The sequence below is a fragment of the Peromyscus leucopus genome, chromosome 1, assembly GCF_004664715.2.
Source record: "Peromyscus leucopus breed LL Stock chromosome 1, UCI_PerLeu_2.1, whole genome shotgun sequence".
Lineage (NCBI taxonomy): Eukaryota > Metazoa > Chordata > Mammalia > Rodentia > Cricetidae > Peromyscus > Peromyscus leucopus.
In genome coordinates, this window is record NC_051063.1 from 40,635,177 (window position 1) to 40,654,802 (window position 19,626).

Consider the following 19,626-nt stretch of genomic DNA (forward strand, 5'->3'; position numbering starts at 1 on the left):
ATAATAAAAATAGCACTTGAGAAGTCAAGGCAGGACTGAGTTCAAAGCCAGCTTGTCTCAAAAACTCAAAGAGGTAGGCAGGGGTTGGCATGGGGGTGGAAGACAATGCACATTTAGCAACATTAGAGCCAGGCAGTCCTCTGATAACAACTGGATGGAGACAAACAGCCTGGGCCTTGTGGGCCAGTCACACTTCTGCCAGCCTGTCTGGTCTGAGCTCTAACCCTCCCTAATCATAGCGAGTATGTCCTACTCACTCATTACAGTACCTGACTGGCCCTAAAGACAGAGAATCATAAAATTTGTCACCCTAGCAAGCATGAAAATCTGTCCTATTAGCTACCCCAGGATAAGAGGTAAAAATGGAAAATGTCTTCGACAGAACCAGGCACACAGTCAATCTAACTACAAACTCCCTGAGCTGTGAGTGTAGTGTGGAAGTCATGATACAAGGCCAAAAAGATGGAAACTCATAAGCTTACCTTTCTAGCTTTCCTATTTACCAAGTCTGGTGAAGGGAAACATGGACCTCCAACTTCAGCATGTCCACATGCAGGACGACAACCCTCCTCTTCTGCCCAGACTCCACCTCCTGCCCTGCAGTAGAGAACCAAACACAGCACGATCAGGCTTGTGGAAAGGGGAAGGGAAGGGAGCTCTCCTGGCCCTGCAGTCCAAAGGGCAGAGATGGCCCACAGTTAGGGAAACCAAGGCGGTCTACCACACCTAGCTAGGGCTGGGGTGGGTCTTAATTTCTGCAATTTAATAACATAAAATCCCAACTTTATCCAAACACAAAAAGGCTCTTCTGTCTTCGTCTCCTGTTGCTATAATAAAACCCCCTGATAAAGCAGCTTATGGGAGGCAAGGTGAATTCTGGCTCACAGTTCAAGGTGCAGTCCACCATGATGGGGAAGTAAGGTCAGCAGGAACTGGAAACACTGGTCATATTGCACCCGTCAAAAAGCAGAAAGCAAAGCCAGGCGGTCGTGGCGCACACCTTTAATCCCAGCACTCGGGAGGCAGAGCCAGGCAGATCTCTGTGAGTTCGAGGCCAGCCTGGCTCCAAGCGAGTTCCAGGAAAGGCGCAAAGCTACACAGAGAAACCCTGTCTCGAAAAACCAAACCAAGCCAAAACAAAACAAAAGCAGAAAGCAAAGGCCGCATGCTGCTATTCAGCTCCCTTTCTTTACTTAGCCCAGGAGCCCAGTCCAGACTGTTCCATTGCAATTAACACAGTCAAGATGCCCTGCTCCCTAGGCATGCCCAGAGGCCAACTTACGTAATTCTAGATCCTGTTAAGTTGAGCATTGACACTAATCATAACAAGATGTGTACTTAAACATTTATCCTGATATCAATAGTCTTAATTTTCATGCACATAAGGTAAGTAAGTACGTTTCAACTCAATCTACTCATCCACTATACGACCTTGGAAATTCTGTATCCAGCAGTGGGAGCAATTAAGCACAGGGTCTCCCAACGATCCATGATGAGCAAACTCACCTGCCCGATGGTATCTGCTGGCTTTCAAGATCAGGTCAGGCACGGGACCCCCACTGAACACCACTGAACCATCTTCCAGCACCTCTTGTACCACCACATCAAGGACCATCCCTGGGGTCATCTCAGCCAGCGTCTGGGTCAACACAGAGTCTGCCAAAGTCCCAGGAGAAGCAGGGAAATAGAGGAGGACACTCTCAGCACCTTTCCTCTAGAGATGTGCTGGCGTCATGGAGCAGAGGAACACTTAAACACTCGGAGTGAATTCACTTCCTGCAAACCATCCAGTATCAGACCAAATGTGGGAGGCAGAGACAGATCTCTGTGAATCTGAGGACAGCCTGGTCCACACATAGTGAGTTCCAGGCTAACCAGGGCTACACAGTGAGACCTTGTCTCAGCAAAACAAATCCAGCACAAAAACAAAATTTTCTAGTGTCAGGCCAGCAGGATGGCTCAGTGGGCTCCTGCTGTCAAGCCTGAGGACCTGAGTTCAATCCCTGTGACCCACATGGTAGAAGGAAAGAACCAACTCCCATGGATTGTTCTCTGACCTATACATGCATGCTATGGCATACTCACATTCTCTCAGGTGCACACACAAATAAACATAATTTCTGTTTGTTTTTTGGGGACAGGGTTTCCCTGTGTAGCTCTGGCTGTCCTGAACTCACTCTGTAGACCAGGTTGGCCTCAAACTCAGAGATCTGCCAGTCTCTGCCTCCAAGTGCTGAGATTAAAGGTATGTGCCACTACTGCCCAGCAAGCATTCAGGCAGATCTTCATCTTAATCTGGGTAGTAAATGGTTATGCATTTCATAAACATACTACTTTATAAACATATACTATTTAAGAAAGCTTAGATGGAGAACACAGGTCAGCAGTAAAGCACTTGCCTAGTATGTTTGAGGTCCTAGGTTGGTGCAGTATCTAGTAACACAAAAGAAAAGAGAGGAATAGAAAAGAAAGGGAGCAAGAAAAAAAGATTGCTAAGGTGGCATGCAACTACAGCCCCACCCTACTGGGGAGACTCAGGCACGAGGGTCACTGAGACCCATAGTCTAGGGCCAAACTGGCCATATAGACTTGATCCCCTCATCAAACTGCATCAGTTTGTTTTGTTTTGTTTTGTTTATATAGAAAGCCCCCAAGTCACCCTAAGGACAGGTACAATGAAAGCACACTCTCCTGTTTGCCTTACCCTCTGCTTCCTGCCTCCACTAAACATGCCCCACCTTGGTTGCTCATGAGGCTGCGAACACCCTGCAGCTCTTCCAGGCACTGGCACAGGAGGAGGAAGCTGGTGCTGGCCGAATCCCCCAGACTGCAGTCTGACAGCCGCAGAGACAACAGCATCCTTTGCTTCTCCTCGTCCACATTGGTCACCTTAGCAACGACCGTCTGACCCACCACGAAGTGGTCACTTGGAGTGGTTACAAACTTGTCACTCATGATCTAAACAGTAGATAAAAAATGAGAAAAGGAAAGCAGCTGTTCATTAAGACAGTCCAGGATAAGGACAATGCTGTGGAATAGAATATTTGTTTAACTAAGTAAAGATGTGTTACATTTGCTTGTGTTGCAGAATAATTGTTTAACTATGTAAAGTATGTTGCATTTGTTTAACGATGTAAAGATGTATTGCTGTTTCACCTTGCCTGCCTAAGGCACCTGATTGGTCTAATAAAAAGCTGAATGGCCAATAGCTAGGCAGAGGAGGGATAGACAGGGCTGGCAGGAGGAGAGAAAAGGGAGGCCGGCCAGCCAGCCAGCCAGCCACGGATGAAGCAGGAAAGCAGAATGGATGGTACATTGATGAGATAAATGAGCCTCGGGGCAGCACATAGGTTAATAGAAATGGTTAAGTTAAAAAAGCTAGACAGTAGAAACAAGCCTAAGCTGAGGCCCAGCATTCATAATTAATAAGTCTCTATGTCATGGTTTGGGAGCTGGCAGCCTAAGAAAGCCTGCTGCCTTTGGCACCCAATGACAGTGTCTGAGCTTTAAACTACTAGCAGCTGGGGAGGGGTGATTCCTGGGGGGATTCTGTTCCCCTAGACAATGGCTGTTGCTGTGGTTAAAGGTAGCTTTAACTAAATCTCTTTCGTTCTAATAAAACTCGAGATTCAAAGGCTAGGGTGAAAACCTGCTATCTCGGGGTTAGAGATAAACGCCAAAAAACCTGCCAGAGTTAAGAGTAGCAACAGCTAAAGGTTCTTTACCGCCATCAGGAAGCTTCTCTCCTTACACACCGCCTCAACTAAAAACCCACACGAGGCTCCTCCTGCCACCTGCCTCTCGGAGCTCAGGTAATTTTATTTAATTAGTGCAAATGCAACACATCTTTGTCTAGTTAAACAAATATTCCACAACAAGTCAGCCCTGTGCTCCTTGCTCAATGTTGTCATACATTTGTCTATGTCCTGCAGGACTCAGTTTACTCAGCAGACATGGGAAGCTCCGCTTAAGGAAATGTTAGGATCTTTTCCCATCTGAAAAGCTTGTAATTCAAGAGCGCAGAGGAGAAAAAAGTAATTCCAAGGATATTTTGGTGCCTTCACACCTTAGAAACCATAGGAGGCTCAAAAACTACACTGGGCTAATCAGGAAAGTTTAGTCTGAACATGCTCTACACACGAGTCAGTCCTCTTAACAAAGCCACCGTCACCAATACTGCCGTGGGAAAGAGGACACAGGGCAGGCAGGAGGATCAGCACATCAGCTGCAGTCACCCCTTTCCCAGTGGCTTCATGGCATTCACACCTGAAGTGGTTCCCCTTGGCCCCTTAAAATACTGAAGTTCTCTGCTGCTTCTCAGCTCAGCAGGGCTGAGGCTGAGCTCTCCCCCCAAAGGCCCTGTGCACAGACCTGAACTTACAGCTTTAGGGGCCAGTCCATTGAGACCTGAAGGGAACTGCACGAACACACCGTAGTCCTTGATGCTCTTCACAAAGCCAATGAGCAGCATTCCAGGCTGGACTTCCGAGAGGCTCTTGGGGTCCTGGCCACCTTCTACTGTGGAGACCAAAGCCGGCTTCCTGCAGAGAAGCTAGTGGAACTTCATTAAGGAATGTTCCAGGCCGGGCGGGGGTGGCGCACGCCTTTAATCCCAGCACTCGGGAGGCAGAGCCAGGCGGATCTCTGTGAGTTCGAGGCCAGCCTGGACTACCAAGGGAGTTCCAGGAAAGGCGCAAAGCTACACAGAGAAACCCTGTCTCGAAAAACCGGGAAAAAAAAAGGGGGGGGGGGAATGTTCCAGAAAGACAAATGGCATAGCCATTGCTCCGTTTCTCCTCCGAGGTCACTGACTTTGCTATTACCATGGGTCGCTCCAGGTAAAGAACCACAGCAGGGGCATCATACTCGAGCTTGGGGGAGGCTGTTCTTAAGCACCACCTCACTGCTGAGGTAGCAGCTCCAGCAGGGCTGCCCTTCAGGAGCTGATGGTCCATGATGGTGGACAATCAATTTCAGTTCTTCCTGCTAACTCCTCTCCAGATTCCTAGAAGTCTGCCAACAGGTTCACAGTTCAACAGCTGGGTTAGCCACTGACCCTGTCCTGCCAATGAACCCCATTCTACGCTGCTGCCCTAAGGATTTTATGTGTAGTAAAGAAAACGTAGTGTTGTTCTCAAAAATACCCACGAGTAGCACTCAGGGCACCGTTCTGAGCCCTAGACTCCAACAGGGAGAACTTCTCTGGTTACCGCCTCAACCCCACCCAGCCCCTGGCAGCTCTTCCTGGGCCTGTTTCCACTTTCCAGGCACACGTCTGGTCATCAATTTGGTCTTATGGGAGCATTTTTAAGCTCAAATAGTTGATTTTTTTCCTCCTAGTCCTGGTCTAGAATTTCTCATCCAAACACCCACGGCCTTCCACTGCCCCCCATAGCAGTCAAGGATACAATGTGTTTCTCACCCTGGCTCAGACACAGCACTCGGTGAAGGGTGTCGCCTGCCTGGAGCCAGTGATGTAACAGCGGGCCATTGGCGACATGGTCCGACAAGTGAGGGGTGGGGAGGAAAGCAGGGATGTTGTGGGGAAGGATGGCCACCTCCAGTCCATCTTTGGTCTTCTCCAAAACCTTCACATCCACCAACTGCTCAGAATCAGAAGGTAAAAATCAGTGTCAGTCCTGAGCAAAGAGCTCAGAGGTACCGGATCCAATGTCAGAGGTCACCAAGGGGTTAAATGAAGGGCATTTTCCTCTAGACCCCACATCGTCCCCTACACCCCACACCAGGTCAGAACCTTGCCAATTTCTCCGCTGATTCCTGGAGGAAAGAGGAAACTGAGGGCTGGCCTTAGCAAAGCCATGCCATAACACAACTTTTCTTTCAAGCAAGCTTCCATTTGCTATGGCAGGCAGGACAGAGGCCCCCCCCAAATCTCACAGAGCCACCTCTCTTTTCCTCCACAGGTTCTAGTACTTCTCTAGTACCACTGTCACCATAAGACACAATCACTTGTCCAGGTACCTGCCCAATGTTAACAGCTCTTCCTTTCTTCTGACTGTTTTCGACACTCTCATTCTTTGGCTCTGAATCATTCAACAGTTTGAAGGACAGGAGCATCCTCTCCTTGGAAGGCTCACAGTTCAATACTGCCACCTTTACCACCTGGTGAGAAATCACATGTATCTGGCCATCTCCTGCAGCAGCAGGCCTGGCCTTCAGAGCCTGGAGCAAAGTGCCTCATGAGTACTGCAGGGATCTTCCGTCAGATCCAAAGGCAGGGAACAGATGATAGAGACTACATTAAAAGTCCCATATGGCAACCTTCTAAACAAAGACATAAATAGCTTCAAGTTAGAAGCCTCTAAGTTTTAAGAAGTTCTTTAAGAGAAACTCAAACCCATGAGCTTTTCAACACTCCTCCTCTGGTGACAGTCTAAGGTGGGTCTCTGGTTCATTACAGGTTATGAGGCGTTTCTTCCAGGCAGTGGGCCTGGGTCCTTTGGATTCCAGCAGTGCTTCTTTCTGGGTTATCACCCCTCCCCGTTTTAACTGGCTCAGGCCCACTTTATCTGTGCTCCCTTTCTCTTCCTTTTAAAAGGCAGCCATCTGCCACTGTCCTGTAAACCTGTGCTCATGGCGTCACTAAGGGTAGGAGACCTGTACAGGAAAGGGTTACCTGGCCAGTATAGAAGACCTTCTCAGGGTCAGCGATATGCTGGTCACTGAGCTCATGCTTGGGCACCAGCCCCTGCACACTGTTGTAGAACTTTACAATGCAGCCATAGGCCTTGACCCTCACGATAACACCATGCGTCTGCAGGCCAGGCTTGGCATCCTCATAGCACGTAATGGCAGGGAGTTTGGATGTAACAAGGGTTTTCTTCAGGGTCATTAACAGCTTCTTGGCTTCAGGGTCACAGAGCAAAACCTAGGGAGAAGATAGAGGCTATTAACAAGTTGTTTGTTACCAAGACAAACAATGACTGGTCTGCTGTCCCACGAACCCAAAACATAGATCATTCTCCAAGAATCAACCACCTTTCACCTCTAATAATCTCAGCTGTAATGTTTGTTTCCCACAGGATGGCCACCTAAAGCGTAGAAATCTCTATTTCAAATGTTCTTCCTCTCACAAGCTGCCGAGTTGGCAACCCTTTCCCAGCCACAGAGTGACTGTTCTCTTACAGCAGCACTAGCCTGGGGTCTCAGAGACTTACAATGGCACACCTTATGCCCACCTTGTTACCTTGTTAGTGGTCTTTATTATTTATTAGTTACAATCTAAGACTGAGCAATCCAATTACCTTGAGGGCAGAGAAACCCATTTCTTTCTTTTTCTTTTCTTTTCTTTTCTTTCTTTTTTTTTTTTTTTTTTTTATGAGAAGGGTTTCTTCTCTGTGGAAACAGTCCTAGATGTCCTGAACTCACTCTGTAGTTCAAGCTGGCTTCAAACTCACAGAGATCTGCCTGCCTCAGCCTCCCAAGTGCTGGGATTAAAGGTGTGCACCACCACAAAATGGGAGAAACCTGTTTTTAATCCCTCAGCCTCACTAGATAAAAATTTGCACCAATAAGCAATTACTGCCCTTTATGTATCAATAATAATTAATTATAGGAAACATAAGAAAACTCGGTTCAGCCAGGCAGCAGAGTCAGGCAGATCTCTGTGAGTTTGAGGCCAGCCTGGTCTACAGAGTGAAATCTAGGACAGGTACAAAAACTACAGACAGAAACCCTGTCTCGGAAAAAACCAAACCAAAACAAAACAAAAACAAAAACAAAAAACCTCGGCTCTAGCCAGCAGTGTGTTTAAGTGGAAGAGCATGATTAGTGCACAGGAGGCCCTGGGTTCAACTATCAGTACCAAGACAGAACAGAACCAGGAACTCCCACCGTCCAAACACAACAGGCCCTGTGCTGGGTACTGTATAGCACCACACTTTTGGTAACAAGTCTCAGGGATTTAGGTATCTGTGGAACCCTCTCATGCTTTTGTGGCATAGTCCGGGCTGTCATTTTTTTAGTGACTTATTTATTGTTTGTGTTGAAGGGCATGCATGTGTCCTGATGCATGTGTGCTTGTATGTGGGGAGGAGGGATGCACATGCCATGGTGCGTGTATGTTGTGGGGGTGAGCGGGAGGTATGCATGTGCCATGGTACATATGTGCAGAGGTCAGAGGGTGGTTCTCTTCCTCCCTTATGCGGGACCTAGGAATCCAACTCAAATTGTCAGGTCGCAGCAGGCACCGTTACCCACCGAGCTACCTCCCAGGAGCTGGGCTATCTTTTTAAACAAAGTGTTGACTAGTATATATTAATTATACATAATAATGGGTTTTGCTATATTTCATATACAATGTATCTAAAGGCTATTTCTGAGTCTAAACATATCCCTTGCTCTTCCACAACCTTCCAAACCTTGTGCATCTTTTCTAGTTCAAGTTCCACCATGGTCAGAAGTCCAGAGGGCATTATTATCATACTGACCTAACTCTGTAAACTGGTTCTGCCATTTATTAGTTGTGGGACTTTGGACAGATACTTGGCTTTCCCACCCTTTCACTGGCACACTTGGACAACACAGTTACTTGTTAAGACACAGGATATGTGGTGTATGGCAGTGGCTATTGATAACAGGATTCTATGCTGAATCCCACCTCTCTTCTTTCTGAGCTCTGACCACAGCATCTAGCCTGCACTAAACCATGTGACAAAAGACCACCCAATTAGCTTGCTCTTTCTTCCTGTATGCACATCTTAACTTACAACACACTAAACAAGCCAGGGACTCACTTTTCTTTCCCCAATGTTCAGTAAAGGATACCCTGCCGACATGACACACTCATTTCACAGAAAAAGGCAGAAACTTCAGCTCAGAACCACCCTCTTCCCCTCTAACCCTAACCCAACACGGACTCCTTCAGGGAGCTCACCCGGCACTTGACCTCATCCCCGAGGTGGTACTTCTTCTCTGGATTCTTCATCACGATGTCAGCCAGGTGCATGGGAGGTACCAGGCCTCTCATTTGCTCACCCACCTTCACCAGTATCCCGAATGGCCTTATGGCCAGCACGGTACCCTATGGGGTTCAAAAGAAGGCATCCTGAGAGCCCAAGAACAGTACTTTCTCCTACTGAGCTGCCAAGTCTGTTTCAGTGCCCACTCCAAAGCTCATGCAGGGAAGCCAATCCTGTGCCCTCAACCCAGACTTAGCCAGGAAACCTATGTAGGAAACCTCAGCTTTCCTGGCTGAGCAGGTAACTCCTGTGTTCCGTGCAGGAACACTCCCTGAGAGGGGACTATGTCTCTTAGGAATGAACTCCACCTAAAAAGGAACTGCTCCATTCGTGCTACAAGCCGGAGGAGTGAGACTGGAGCCAGCTCCTCACTAACATCACTCAACTCTATCTGCTCTAACAGCTGCCACCAAATCCCAACCCCAACACTTGTGACCAGCTGTCTCCATCCAATTGGGTGGGGTTAGTAAGACTTTACTTTGAAATTACTTAGTCACTCAAGGGAAGATACAGACATTTCAGTTTTTAGACAGGAGAAACATGACTCAATCAATGTATTACTAAGAGGACTACCGAGCTGACAGTTACCATGTAAACTAAGGATGCCTGATGATGGAGAGGGATCTATATACATGCTTGAGTTCTTACCTTTATCACCATCCCTGTTTTGATGTCATGATATCTAAGAAACTGAGCTGAAATAACGGATCTAGACGAAAGAAAAATAAACAATTACACAGTCTAAAGAAGGGTGGTCTAAAATTCAGGACCTCCGAAATCACGCCAACAAGAAAGGACACGGTCGTGCAGCAAGACCAGAAGGAAGTAAAAATGCATACACAGGAGCGTACCTCCCCGTGTGCTAATGGCACTTACTTCCGCAGAGAGAGCAAGGCCAGCTCATCCATTTGGCTGTAGTCAATGATCCTACACTTGTGAGTGCTCCCTGGTTTGAAGGCCTCAGCATTGAATGTTTTCTTAGAATCAGAGAGATGGCTGAGCTACAGAATACCAAATAAGTGAAGATAAGTCAGAAACATGGCTCTGAGGCAGTCAGAGTTCAAAGCGCACTGAGACGACAACACATTTATCACCCACTATAAAAATAGTACTTTGTGAGATGCAGAGATGGCTCAGTGGCTAAAAGCACCGGCTGCCCTTTTAGAGGACCCAGGTTCAATTCCCAGTACCCACATGGTGGCTCCCAACCACCTGTAACTCTAGTCTCAATAGATCTACAGACATACATGCAAGCACAATACCCAAAATTAAAAAATATTTTTTAAAATAGTACTTTGTTAAAACAATCCTCACCCTTTACTATCATAGAATCTCATGAAGAACAGCCCAGATCATGTGTCAATAAACTACGCTCATCTGCCAGTGCCTACTTTTACAAATGAAGATCTTACTGGACTGTGGTCGAGCCTGTTCAGTTATATGCTGCGGTGGCTACTTTCACACAGCACAGCTGAGTTGCTGGGACACAGGCTCTACAGCCCTCAGCTTAACCTACTCTCCGCCTAGCTGTTTAACAAGAGCTCTGCTGGGCCCGGAGGGATGGCTGAGGAATAAAGAGTATGCACCGCTCTTGCACCCACAATGGGTGGCTCGCAACCTCCTGTAACCTGAGCTCCAGAGGAACTGACATCCTGTTCTGGACTCCATGGCCACTGTACCCATAGGCACAAAGCCACCCATATACACATAATTAAAAATTTTAAATCTTAACAACAACAACAAAGGCTTTTTTGCTGAGCCTTGGTCTGGATCCTATTTCATTCCTGTTCTTCCCACTGGCCAGGTATCATACATAGCAAGAGCTGCTAAGCACTCTGAAACAACCAACTGTCACCGTTCGGACCTTAGGGACAGCCTTTCACACTGGAGACTATCGAGAACGAGATATCAAGGGATGAAGGAAGTAGAAAAGGACCCATCGTCCCTAAAGTCCTTCCAGTGATGAGATCTTTGACCAAACAAAGAAGCCTCCTCACCCGGGCATAGGCCAGGACCCCATCCTTCAGCCTGAAGGTGGCCCCAGCCTTCTCGAAAAAACCCTGAAGAGGAACATTATCCAGCACAGCCCCCAGCTGTTGGTAAGAGATCCGGGTGAGTGGACGCCCAGGCTGCAGGAAGATGGGACGCAGGCTCAGTCGCACAACTCTGGTCCGAGGATGGATGCAGAGGATGCAGGCTTTTACCTGGACAAAAGAGCAAAATGAGCAGGAGGTACCCACATAATACAGCTGAGAGCAGACCTTCTAAAGGGCCACGACTGTCCATGTGCTAACCAGGCAAGTACTAAAATCTTCAGAAGTACAGATGTCAGCCCATGTAATCAGTGTGTGGAGAAGCCAAACAGAGTGTCCCAGAGGGACTGTGTCTGACTCAGCACCAAATTCATCATGCCTGTACCACCATAGTGAAGGCCTGTCCGAACACCTCAGATATACACCTGACCAACAAAGTTAAAACGTGCAGACTGTCCAGACAGTGATGACACAGCCTTTAATCCCAGCACCAGAGAGGCAGAGGCAGGAGGATCTCTGTGAGTCTGAGGCCAGACTGGTCTACAGAGTGAGTTCTAGGACAGCCGGGGCGGTTACACACAGAGAAAGCCGGTTTCGGGGAAAGAGGGAGGTGTCAACTCTTCACAAAAACATTAACTATTGTAAAATAGCACTAGAAAGTCACTTTGACGTCAACAGTATTGGCCAAAATTAGGAGGAAAATCTACTTTCTCTTAAAACATTTTTCTCTGTAAGATACATAAGAATGTAATACTATTTTAAAAGTGAAACTGAATCATTTGAGAATTAAAAAATTCTAAATAACATCTAAAACACCCATGTTCATCGTAGAGGGTTTTGTTTTGGTTTGGTTTTTGGTTTTTCGAGACAGGGTTTCTCTGTGTAGCCCTGGCTGTCCCGGAACTTGATCTGTAGACTGGCTTTGAACTCAGAAATCCGCCTGCCTCTGCCTCCAGAGTACTGGGATTAAAAAAACGTGAGCCACCACTGCCCAGCTCATTGTAGAAAATTTTAACACTTAGGTAACTGCAGAAAACCCACTAGGATTGCTAGGAAAATCTGATTATAAAATCAGTGTTTTAATCAAGTATACTTTTTATTTTGGTATATTTTAGAAGTTAGATCTAAGCTGGGTATAGTAGCACACGCCTGTAATGTCAACACTCTGGATGTAGAAACAGGAGGATCAGAAATCCAAGGATATCTCAGCTACATGGCAAATTAGAGGCTAGCCTGGGCTACAAGACTCTGTCCAACAAACAGAGCCAATGGTTCAGTGGATGTCAGTGGGTAAAGCCATCTGTCTCCAAGCCTGAGAGCCTGAATTTGGTCCCCAGGTCCCATATGGTGGAAAGAGAGAACTGAGTCTGCCCAAGCTGTCCTCTGCCCCCTACACAAGAGCTGTGGCACACTCACTTCCCCGCATACACAAACAAACAAATTAAACATAATTAAAAAAAACTATACTGCTTACAGAATCACAGGGAGAAAATGGCAGAGCGATTGGGTAGGGCTGGAGAGCATGGACAGCATTTGCAAAGGACCCAAGCTCAGCTCCTAGCTTACAAGCATCTGTAACTCCAGCTGCAGGCCATCAAATGCCTCTGGCCTCTGAAGGCACTTGCAGTCATGTGCACAAACAACCCTCACACATAATTAAAAACTAATCTTTTTAAAAACTTGGAATATGGGGGTGGCGAGTGCTGGAAAATCAAAACCAGGGCCTCAGCAACGCTAAGTAGGTGCTCGAACACAAGTTAACCCAGAGCTCTCACAGACCTTTCTTCTCAGGGTGGGTGGGGATGGGGAGTGTGGAGTGTGGGGTCTGTGTGTTCTGGCTAGCCTGGAACTTGACCAAGTTGACCTCAAACTTGGGGTGATCGGCCTGCCTCTGTCTCCTGAGTGCTGCAATACGGGCATGAACCACTGAACCTGGACTCAGAAACTGTTTTCACCACATTTTCCTACCTGAACAAACTGTGCTCTATACTAACTAGTCTTCCTTTAAAGTAAAAGGCAAAAGCTACCCTCTGTGGCTGTTCCTTCTCTAATCTCGGTCTAGCCACTGGTCACTGCCTGTGTCGCTTCCAAAGCACCTTTAACCGTTTCCGTATTTCACTGCCTACTATGTACACCAAGTCCTAGGACCTCCTCTGAAGCCAGAGGACACCAGACAGATGACTGAGACACAGCTAGGAGTCAAGACTCAAGAAAAGCTAGCGGGAATGTTTCTTACTGTTTGCTTTGAAGAATATGCTCCAATTTTCTTGGGCTCCAGATGCATGAAGTCAACCAGGCCCGTGAAGAATGTAAGGAAATTTAGCTGGAGTCCAAACTGAGTTACCTAGAAGTAAACATAATACATTATGAAAAAAAAAAATTGATGGAGTGGAATGAGATATTTCATGGCAAACACTGGATTCCACAATGCCCACAGTTACACATTTCTCTTCCAATGCCTAGCCCTTACTAATACCAATCATTTAATTTTAAAAAGTAAAGCATCGCCAGGCGGTAGTGGTGCACGCCTTTAATCCCAGCACTTGGGAGGCAGAGGCAGGTGGACTCTCTGTGAGTTTGAGGCCAGCCTGGTCTACAAAGCGAGTTCCAGGAAAGGTGTAAAGCTACACAGAGAAACTCTGTCTCAAAAAAAGAAAAAAAAAAAAAGTAAAGCATCTTTGAATAGACCTTTCTCCAAAGAAGCTATACAAACAGCCAATGAGTACATCACCATCATGAAGATGGGAGAGGACCACGTAATTGTTGGGAAAATGCCAATCAAAATCACCATGCGGCGGGGTGGGGGGGGTGGGGTGGGGGGTGGGGGTGGGGAGGTGGCACACGCCTTTAATCCCAGCACTCGGGAGACAGAGGCAGGCGGATCTTTGTGAGATCGAGGCCAGCCTGGTCTACAGAGCGAGATCCAGGAAAGGCGCAAAGCTACACAGAAAAACCCTGTCTCGAAAAACCAAAAAAAAAAAAAAAAAAAAAAATCACCATTCGATGTCACTTCACATCCACTAGGAGACTGCTTCTCAAAAAGATAAACAAATGCATGCACAGTTCTGTCACCAACACCCAAATGAGAGAAGAAAAAAAAAAGGCTTCAAATTGGTGACTCAGGAGATACCAGCAGAAGCTACTATTAGGAGCTTTTAATATCACTTGACTTTGTAAAATCAACTTAAAATGTTGTATTGTTATTTACTTATTCTGAGTGTGAATGAGCACACAGCACAGGCACAGTACCCAAGGGTACCCAGGAGGACAGCCTGCAGAAACTGGCTCTCTCCCTCCACCATGTGGGTCCCAGGAGGGGGACCTCTAGACAACAGACGAGGCAACAAGTACTTTTACCCACTGAGCCATCTGAGGAGCTTAACACTTTTTTGAGACAAGATTCACTATGTAGCCCCAACTCCACCTGTCTCTGTCTCTGAAGAGCTGCAGTTACAGAGACACATCACCACAGTTGGCTCCATCTGACTTTAGATCCATAGTGTCCATTAAATACCATGGCAACAGTTGGGCATGGTGGCGCATGCCTTTAATCTCCACGCTTGGGAGGCAGAGGCAGATAGATCTCTGAGTTCTAGGCTAGCCTGGTCTACAGAATTGAATTCCAGGACAGCAAAGGCTTGACAGAAAACCCGTCTCAAAAAAAAGAAAGAAAAAAAAAAAAAAAAGACAGACCATGACTAGCGTCAGTTGTGATGGCACATACCTTTAAACTCAGCATTGTGTAGGCTGAGGCAGACCTCAGAGCTCACTTCAAGGCTAGTGTGTTCTACATAGTGAATTCAGGACTACACAATGAGACCCTATCTCAAAAAACAGGAAGGAAGGAAGGAAGGAAGGAAGGAAGGAAGGAAGGAAGGAAGGAAGGAAGGAAGGAAGGAAGGAAGGGCAGACAAAGAGAGAGAGAGACAGACAGACAGACAGACAGACCATGACTATAAAGCCAAACCCAGAGAAGCTAAGGCAGGAGAATCAAGTCTTTCAGGCCAGCTTGATCTATATAGTAAGACCCTGTCCAAAAATACAAATTATAATAACAACATACATGTGTTCATATATAACAAAATGCAAGCCATATTAGTAACCTTAACTTTTCTAACAGTGATTTTATAAAGAATTACATGGAGCCTGTAAGCTGACTTAGTGAGTCAGGATACTTGCTACCAAGCCTGACAACCTTCATTTGACCCTTGGAAACTACGTGGTTGAAGAAGAGAACTGAACCCTACAAGATGGCCTCTGACTTTTACGTTTGCATCATGATGTGTGCTTACACACATACCCATTCTCCCAATGTAATTGTAAAAAGAACTTTATTTTTAGATTTAGTCTGTGTGCATAAGTGCAGTGTAAGTGCATATGCATGCCTGGTGCCTGTGGAGGTCAGGGCCCCTGGAACCGGAGCTGCAGACAGTTGTGACAGACGGCATCATATGGGTGCTAGGAACTGAACCCAGGTCCTTTACTATAGCAACTAAGTGTTCTTAACTGCTGAGCCATCTCTCTAGCTCCATAAATGTAATCTTAAAAGAGAAATTTTCATTTTACAAAAAAAATCAGATGAAATTTGGTTGAATAGCTGTCTAGCGTGGGCATAGTGCCACACTCTTTTTAATGCAGCACTCGGAAGAGAGAGGTAGGTAGATCTGAGTTTGAGACTAGCCTGGGGTCTACATAGCTAGTTCCAGGCAAGGCAGAACTACATAGTCTTAAAAAAAACAAACAAACAAAATAACAATTTGTCCAAAATACTATCATATCAACATATAGCATTGGAAAACATTCCAAGAACTCAATGACCAGAAAGATCTACTGGGTATGCAATCTGACAGCAGCTTTATTAGTATGCATATTAATACTTTATTAAAAATTACATTTTACAGGGTCTTGGGAAGACAGCTCAGTGGTCAAAAGTGTGCCCTGCTTTGCCAAGGACTAGAGTTTCATTTCCAGAACCCACATCAGGCAGCTTACAACCACCTGGAACTTGAGCTCTGGGCAGATCCAATGGCTCTGATCTTCACAAGCACAACACAAATGCACAAACCCACACCCCCATACACATAATTACAAATAAAATGAATCTTTGGGGGAGGTTATTTGAGGCAGGGTTTCTCTGTGTAGCCCTGGCTATTCTAGAACTCTCTGTAAACCAGGGTGGCCTTGAACTCACAGAGCTCACTTGCCTCTTGAGTGCTGGGATTAAGGCATGCACCACCACTGCCAGGCACATAAATCTTTTGTTACTCATGTTTTGGAAATGTAATGATGAACAGCTTACCTTCTGCACCTGGGCTTTGACCACCAGCCCTGGCAGCAAGTTATTCAGGTTCCAGCTTTGCTCCTCGGTTGCGACGGCAGAAGAAATCTCCGAGTGCTCTATAGAGAGACCCACGACGCCTCCATTGCTTTTCACCTCTTCCACCAGACAGGTCAGGTACTGGCCGACTTTGAGCTTAGCACCTGTAAACCCAACCCCAGACCCAAAAGGAAAATATACCTTCATGAGAAGGGCCCTTGCCTATGGGCCCAAGCTAGGCTGCAAAGTTCCATGGCCCACCCACCCACCCAGCATCTGATGCTCATCAGCCATGAGAAGGTAGGATGTTAACCTAACTGCTCTAGAATTCAACTATCTCACAGAAATGTGCCAAGTAAGCCCGGGGTGCAAATCACAGGTTCTGGGAGCCAAGTTCAGTAGAATCTCAGATGTAGGATACTGAGGCCAGTCCACTGGACCATAGAGAGACTGCCACTCTCTGGCCCTCCACGCATTTCTTTCCTATCAGCTGGTATTAATTACTGATTTCTCCAAAGCCAACCAGTCTGCAGGGTCACCATTCTGTCCTGCTACTAATCAAAGTGGCAACGAAATATAAACATGTAAACATAATCCCACATGCTTGAGCTCACCCCACGTCCCTGCCCTATCTCTGCTGGCCTCACCTTTGTTCTTCTGTCGGATGTATTCTTGGGCTTTCTGCAGTGACAGAAAAGCTCTGGTCCCACCAACACCAATGTCCACCAGGTAGCCGTGGTCTTCCAGGCTTGACACTGTGCCTGTCAGCAGCTGGAAGGAGGGAAACAGAAGTTTCAGGTCAAAGGTAAACAGGACACCCACAAATTCCACTACCATACAAACATGAACGTTACAAATGGACTCCTCATTAATCACCACATTCAACCTTAAGATCACACCTCCCTACCTGAGAAGACATCAATTTTCCCATGGGGTTTAAAGGATTTTTGTCTCCAGAAAGTGGGAAGTGTTAAAGTATGATAGTGTTTTATAAAAGGATATATATATCCTTATAAAAGGATAATATAAAAGTATAAAAGGATAGTGTTTAAAAAGCAGAATAAGTCTTTAATAGTATGCAAAGAGCATTGAGTTCCATGGCTCTACAGAGTCGCTCGCACCCGAGCCAGGGTTAGCAAGAGAATCCAGAACCATCTTTTACCTTCCATTCATTCTTTTCTAAACTCTTGAGAAAGTAACTTGCCAGCCTCTTGTACATTTCATGAGAAGCAGTGCAGCTTTGACCTTAGCTGGTCTCTGCGAAGTCACTGAGATCTCAAATGGAGAAGGGGGACTGTCTACTGCCTCCCACATTTGCTGTGGGACTTGCACAAGACGAAGGGACAAAAAGAGCAGTCACGGCGTGGGCCTGATAACTGCCAACGCCGCAACACGGCTTACTTTCATTCTCTTGGTGCCAAACTAAATCCAGTGCATTGGCCAGGCCTTCCTTGAAGCCCATTGCTTTTAACGAAACCCTTGGAGATACATCGACCTTTAATGACCAGAACATCTACACGCAGCCCCTCTAGACTCCCTAGTGAATTTGGAGGACCTAGCCTGAACCAAGTTCACCTGTATCTCCAGAGCTGGGCACCGAGACAGCTGGTAGGCTGGTTGCTGTCTGCCCTTTTCTGGGTTCACTGCGTGGTCCTTGACATGTCACAAGGCAGAGTTCTGGAAAGACCTCCTCTGTGAAGAGCTGGTGGGTAAGGCACCACGAGGAGCCCTCCCCCACCTCCCGGCCGCCCAGGAAGGCTCTCTGCAGGCACCTGACTGTGCCACCAAAGCCGCTTCAACTTCTCTTTCCACCCTCCACAGTAACAGAATTAGGTTCAGGTCTTCAATGTTCCCTAAGTACCTGACAGCTCCAGAAAGACCCACCTCCATCAACAGGCATTATGTAGAAAGTAAAAGATGGCCTAGACCACACCCACAGGGACAGGGCACAACATGCTCCTCCTTCCTGTGACATCCAGATACGTACCATGCCAGGCCTCAGGGCCTCAGCACTCAGCACTTTGTTGACATGTTTGGGGTTCACAGAAAGCCTGACATTCTTCTTGCCCTTCTCTGTGATGTCCAGGCTGCTCACCACACATCTCACCAACATTCCAGGTGAGAACAGGTCAGGCAAGCGGAGCAGGTCCTGCATAATGGTTAATGAGAAAGACCTGATATATAGATATAGATAGATAGATGATAGATAGATAGATAGATAGATAGATAGATAGATAGATAGATAGACAGACAGACAGACAGACGTTTCCTTTGAACCAAGAATCGATTGCCCAGCCTCAGTTCAGGGACTCTTCATGCTCAAACCCCTAAGAACTCAAATGGTAAATGAAGAGTAAGCTTATTCACATCTAAGAGCCTACAACTAAGTCACCATCTTGAATTTAGGCATATAGCCTTCATATAATTCCATAAAATAGGTAGATGCCAATGATTCATCACGAGTTGTCTGGATTTACTGTCTCTATTCCATTTCCTCTTCAGTGTCCTACAAAATTCTTCCTGTCCTTCTCCATCTACTTAACCCGCTAAGGTAGTAAGCTCCATGAGACTAACTCCATTTTGTAGTCCTTCTCTTATATGACATTTATTTATTGGAACTGGATTTGAACCTAAGGCCTCACACATGCTGTGAGCACATCCCTTAATACTGAGTTAGACCTCTTGTTTCTCATGGAACATTTAATGTTGCTCTTTCTATCCCTCTGGCCCCTCCTGCTGCTTTGACGCCAACTCTCTTCAAGTCAGCATTTACTCTAGACTCAGTCTTTCTGGCTCTTCTCGTTCTAATCTGATCCCTGTAAGGGACTTCTTCCTTTCACAGCTTCATCATCACCTACACAAGTCCCACATATTTGTTTCCAGCCCAGACTTTCTTGGACTCAGCAATCACCTGTCCCCTGGATATCTCAAGTGTACCTCAAATTCAACAGAGCAGTCAAAGAATAACCATCTCCGCCATCACACTATACACAATGGAAACTGACAACTGGTCCCCAGTACCTCTGCCTCACCTCCAGGTCAAATCTATCCATCCTTGTGAAACCCCGGCCCTAAGCCGCACTGTCTTAGCGCCTAGGCTAACAGCAATAGCCTCCTAACTGAGCTAGGCAATTGCCAATGCCATTTTAGCTTATTCTATGCCGTCTACAGGACACCACTGCAATGAGAGCATTTCACAGACTCCCTTTTGATTGCAGCATCTAAACCATACCCTTAACATGGTCTGTAGAGCCATGTGCAATCCGGCTTCTCCACTCTGCCCAGATTCTTCTCT

The 19,626-nt window shown here is 46.5% G+C and overlaps 1 protein-coding gene across 1 annotated transcript in view; it reads right to left on the bottom strand.

Annotated features, from left to right (window-relative positions):
• Pdcd11 (programmed cell death 11) overlaps positions 1 to 19,626 on the bottom strand; it is a 45,377-nt gene that overhangs the window by 20,759 nt on the left and 4,992 nt on the right. Inside the window, 16 exon segments of the mRNA XM_028874666.2 lie at positions 483 to 511; positions 514 to 597; positions 1,507 to 1,656; positions 2,739 to 2,958; positions 4,382 to 4,552; positions 5,409 to 5,603; positions 5,983 to 6,123; positions 6,638 to 6,889; positions 8,897 to 9,043; positions 9,630 to 9,690; positions 9,858 to 9,982; positions 10,979 to 11,185; positions 13,251 to 13,358; positions 16,314 to 16,495; positions 16,979 to 17,102; positions 18,319 to 18,480. Of these exon segments, the coding sequence (XP_028730499.1) occupies positions 483 to 511; positions 514 to 597; positions 1,507 to 1,656; positions 2,739 to 2,958; positions 4,382 to 4,552; positions 5,409 to 5,603; positions 5,983 to 6,123; positions 6,638 to 6,889; positions 8,897 to 9,043; positions 9,630 to 9,690; positions 9,858 to 9,982; positions 10,979 to 11,185; positions 13,251 to 13,358; positions 16,314 to 16,495; positions 16,979 to 17,102; positions 18,319 to 18,480 (2,358 nt within the window).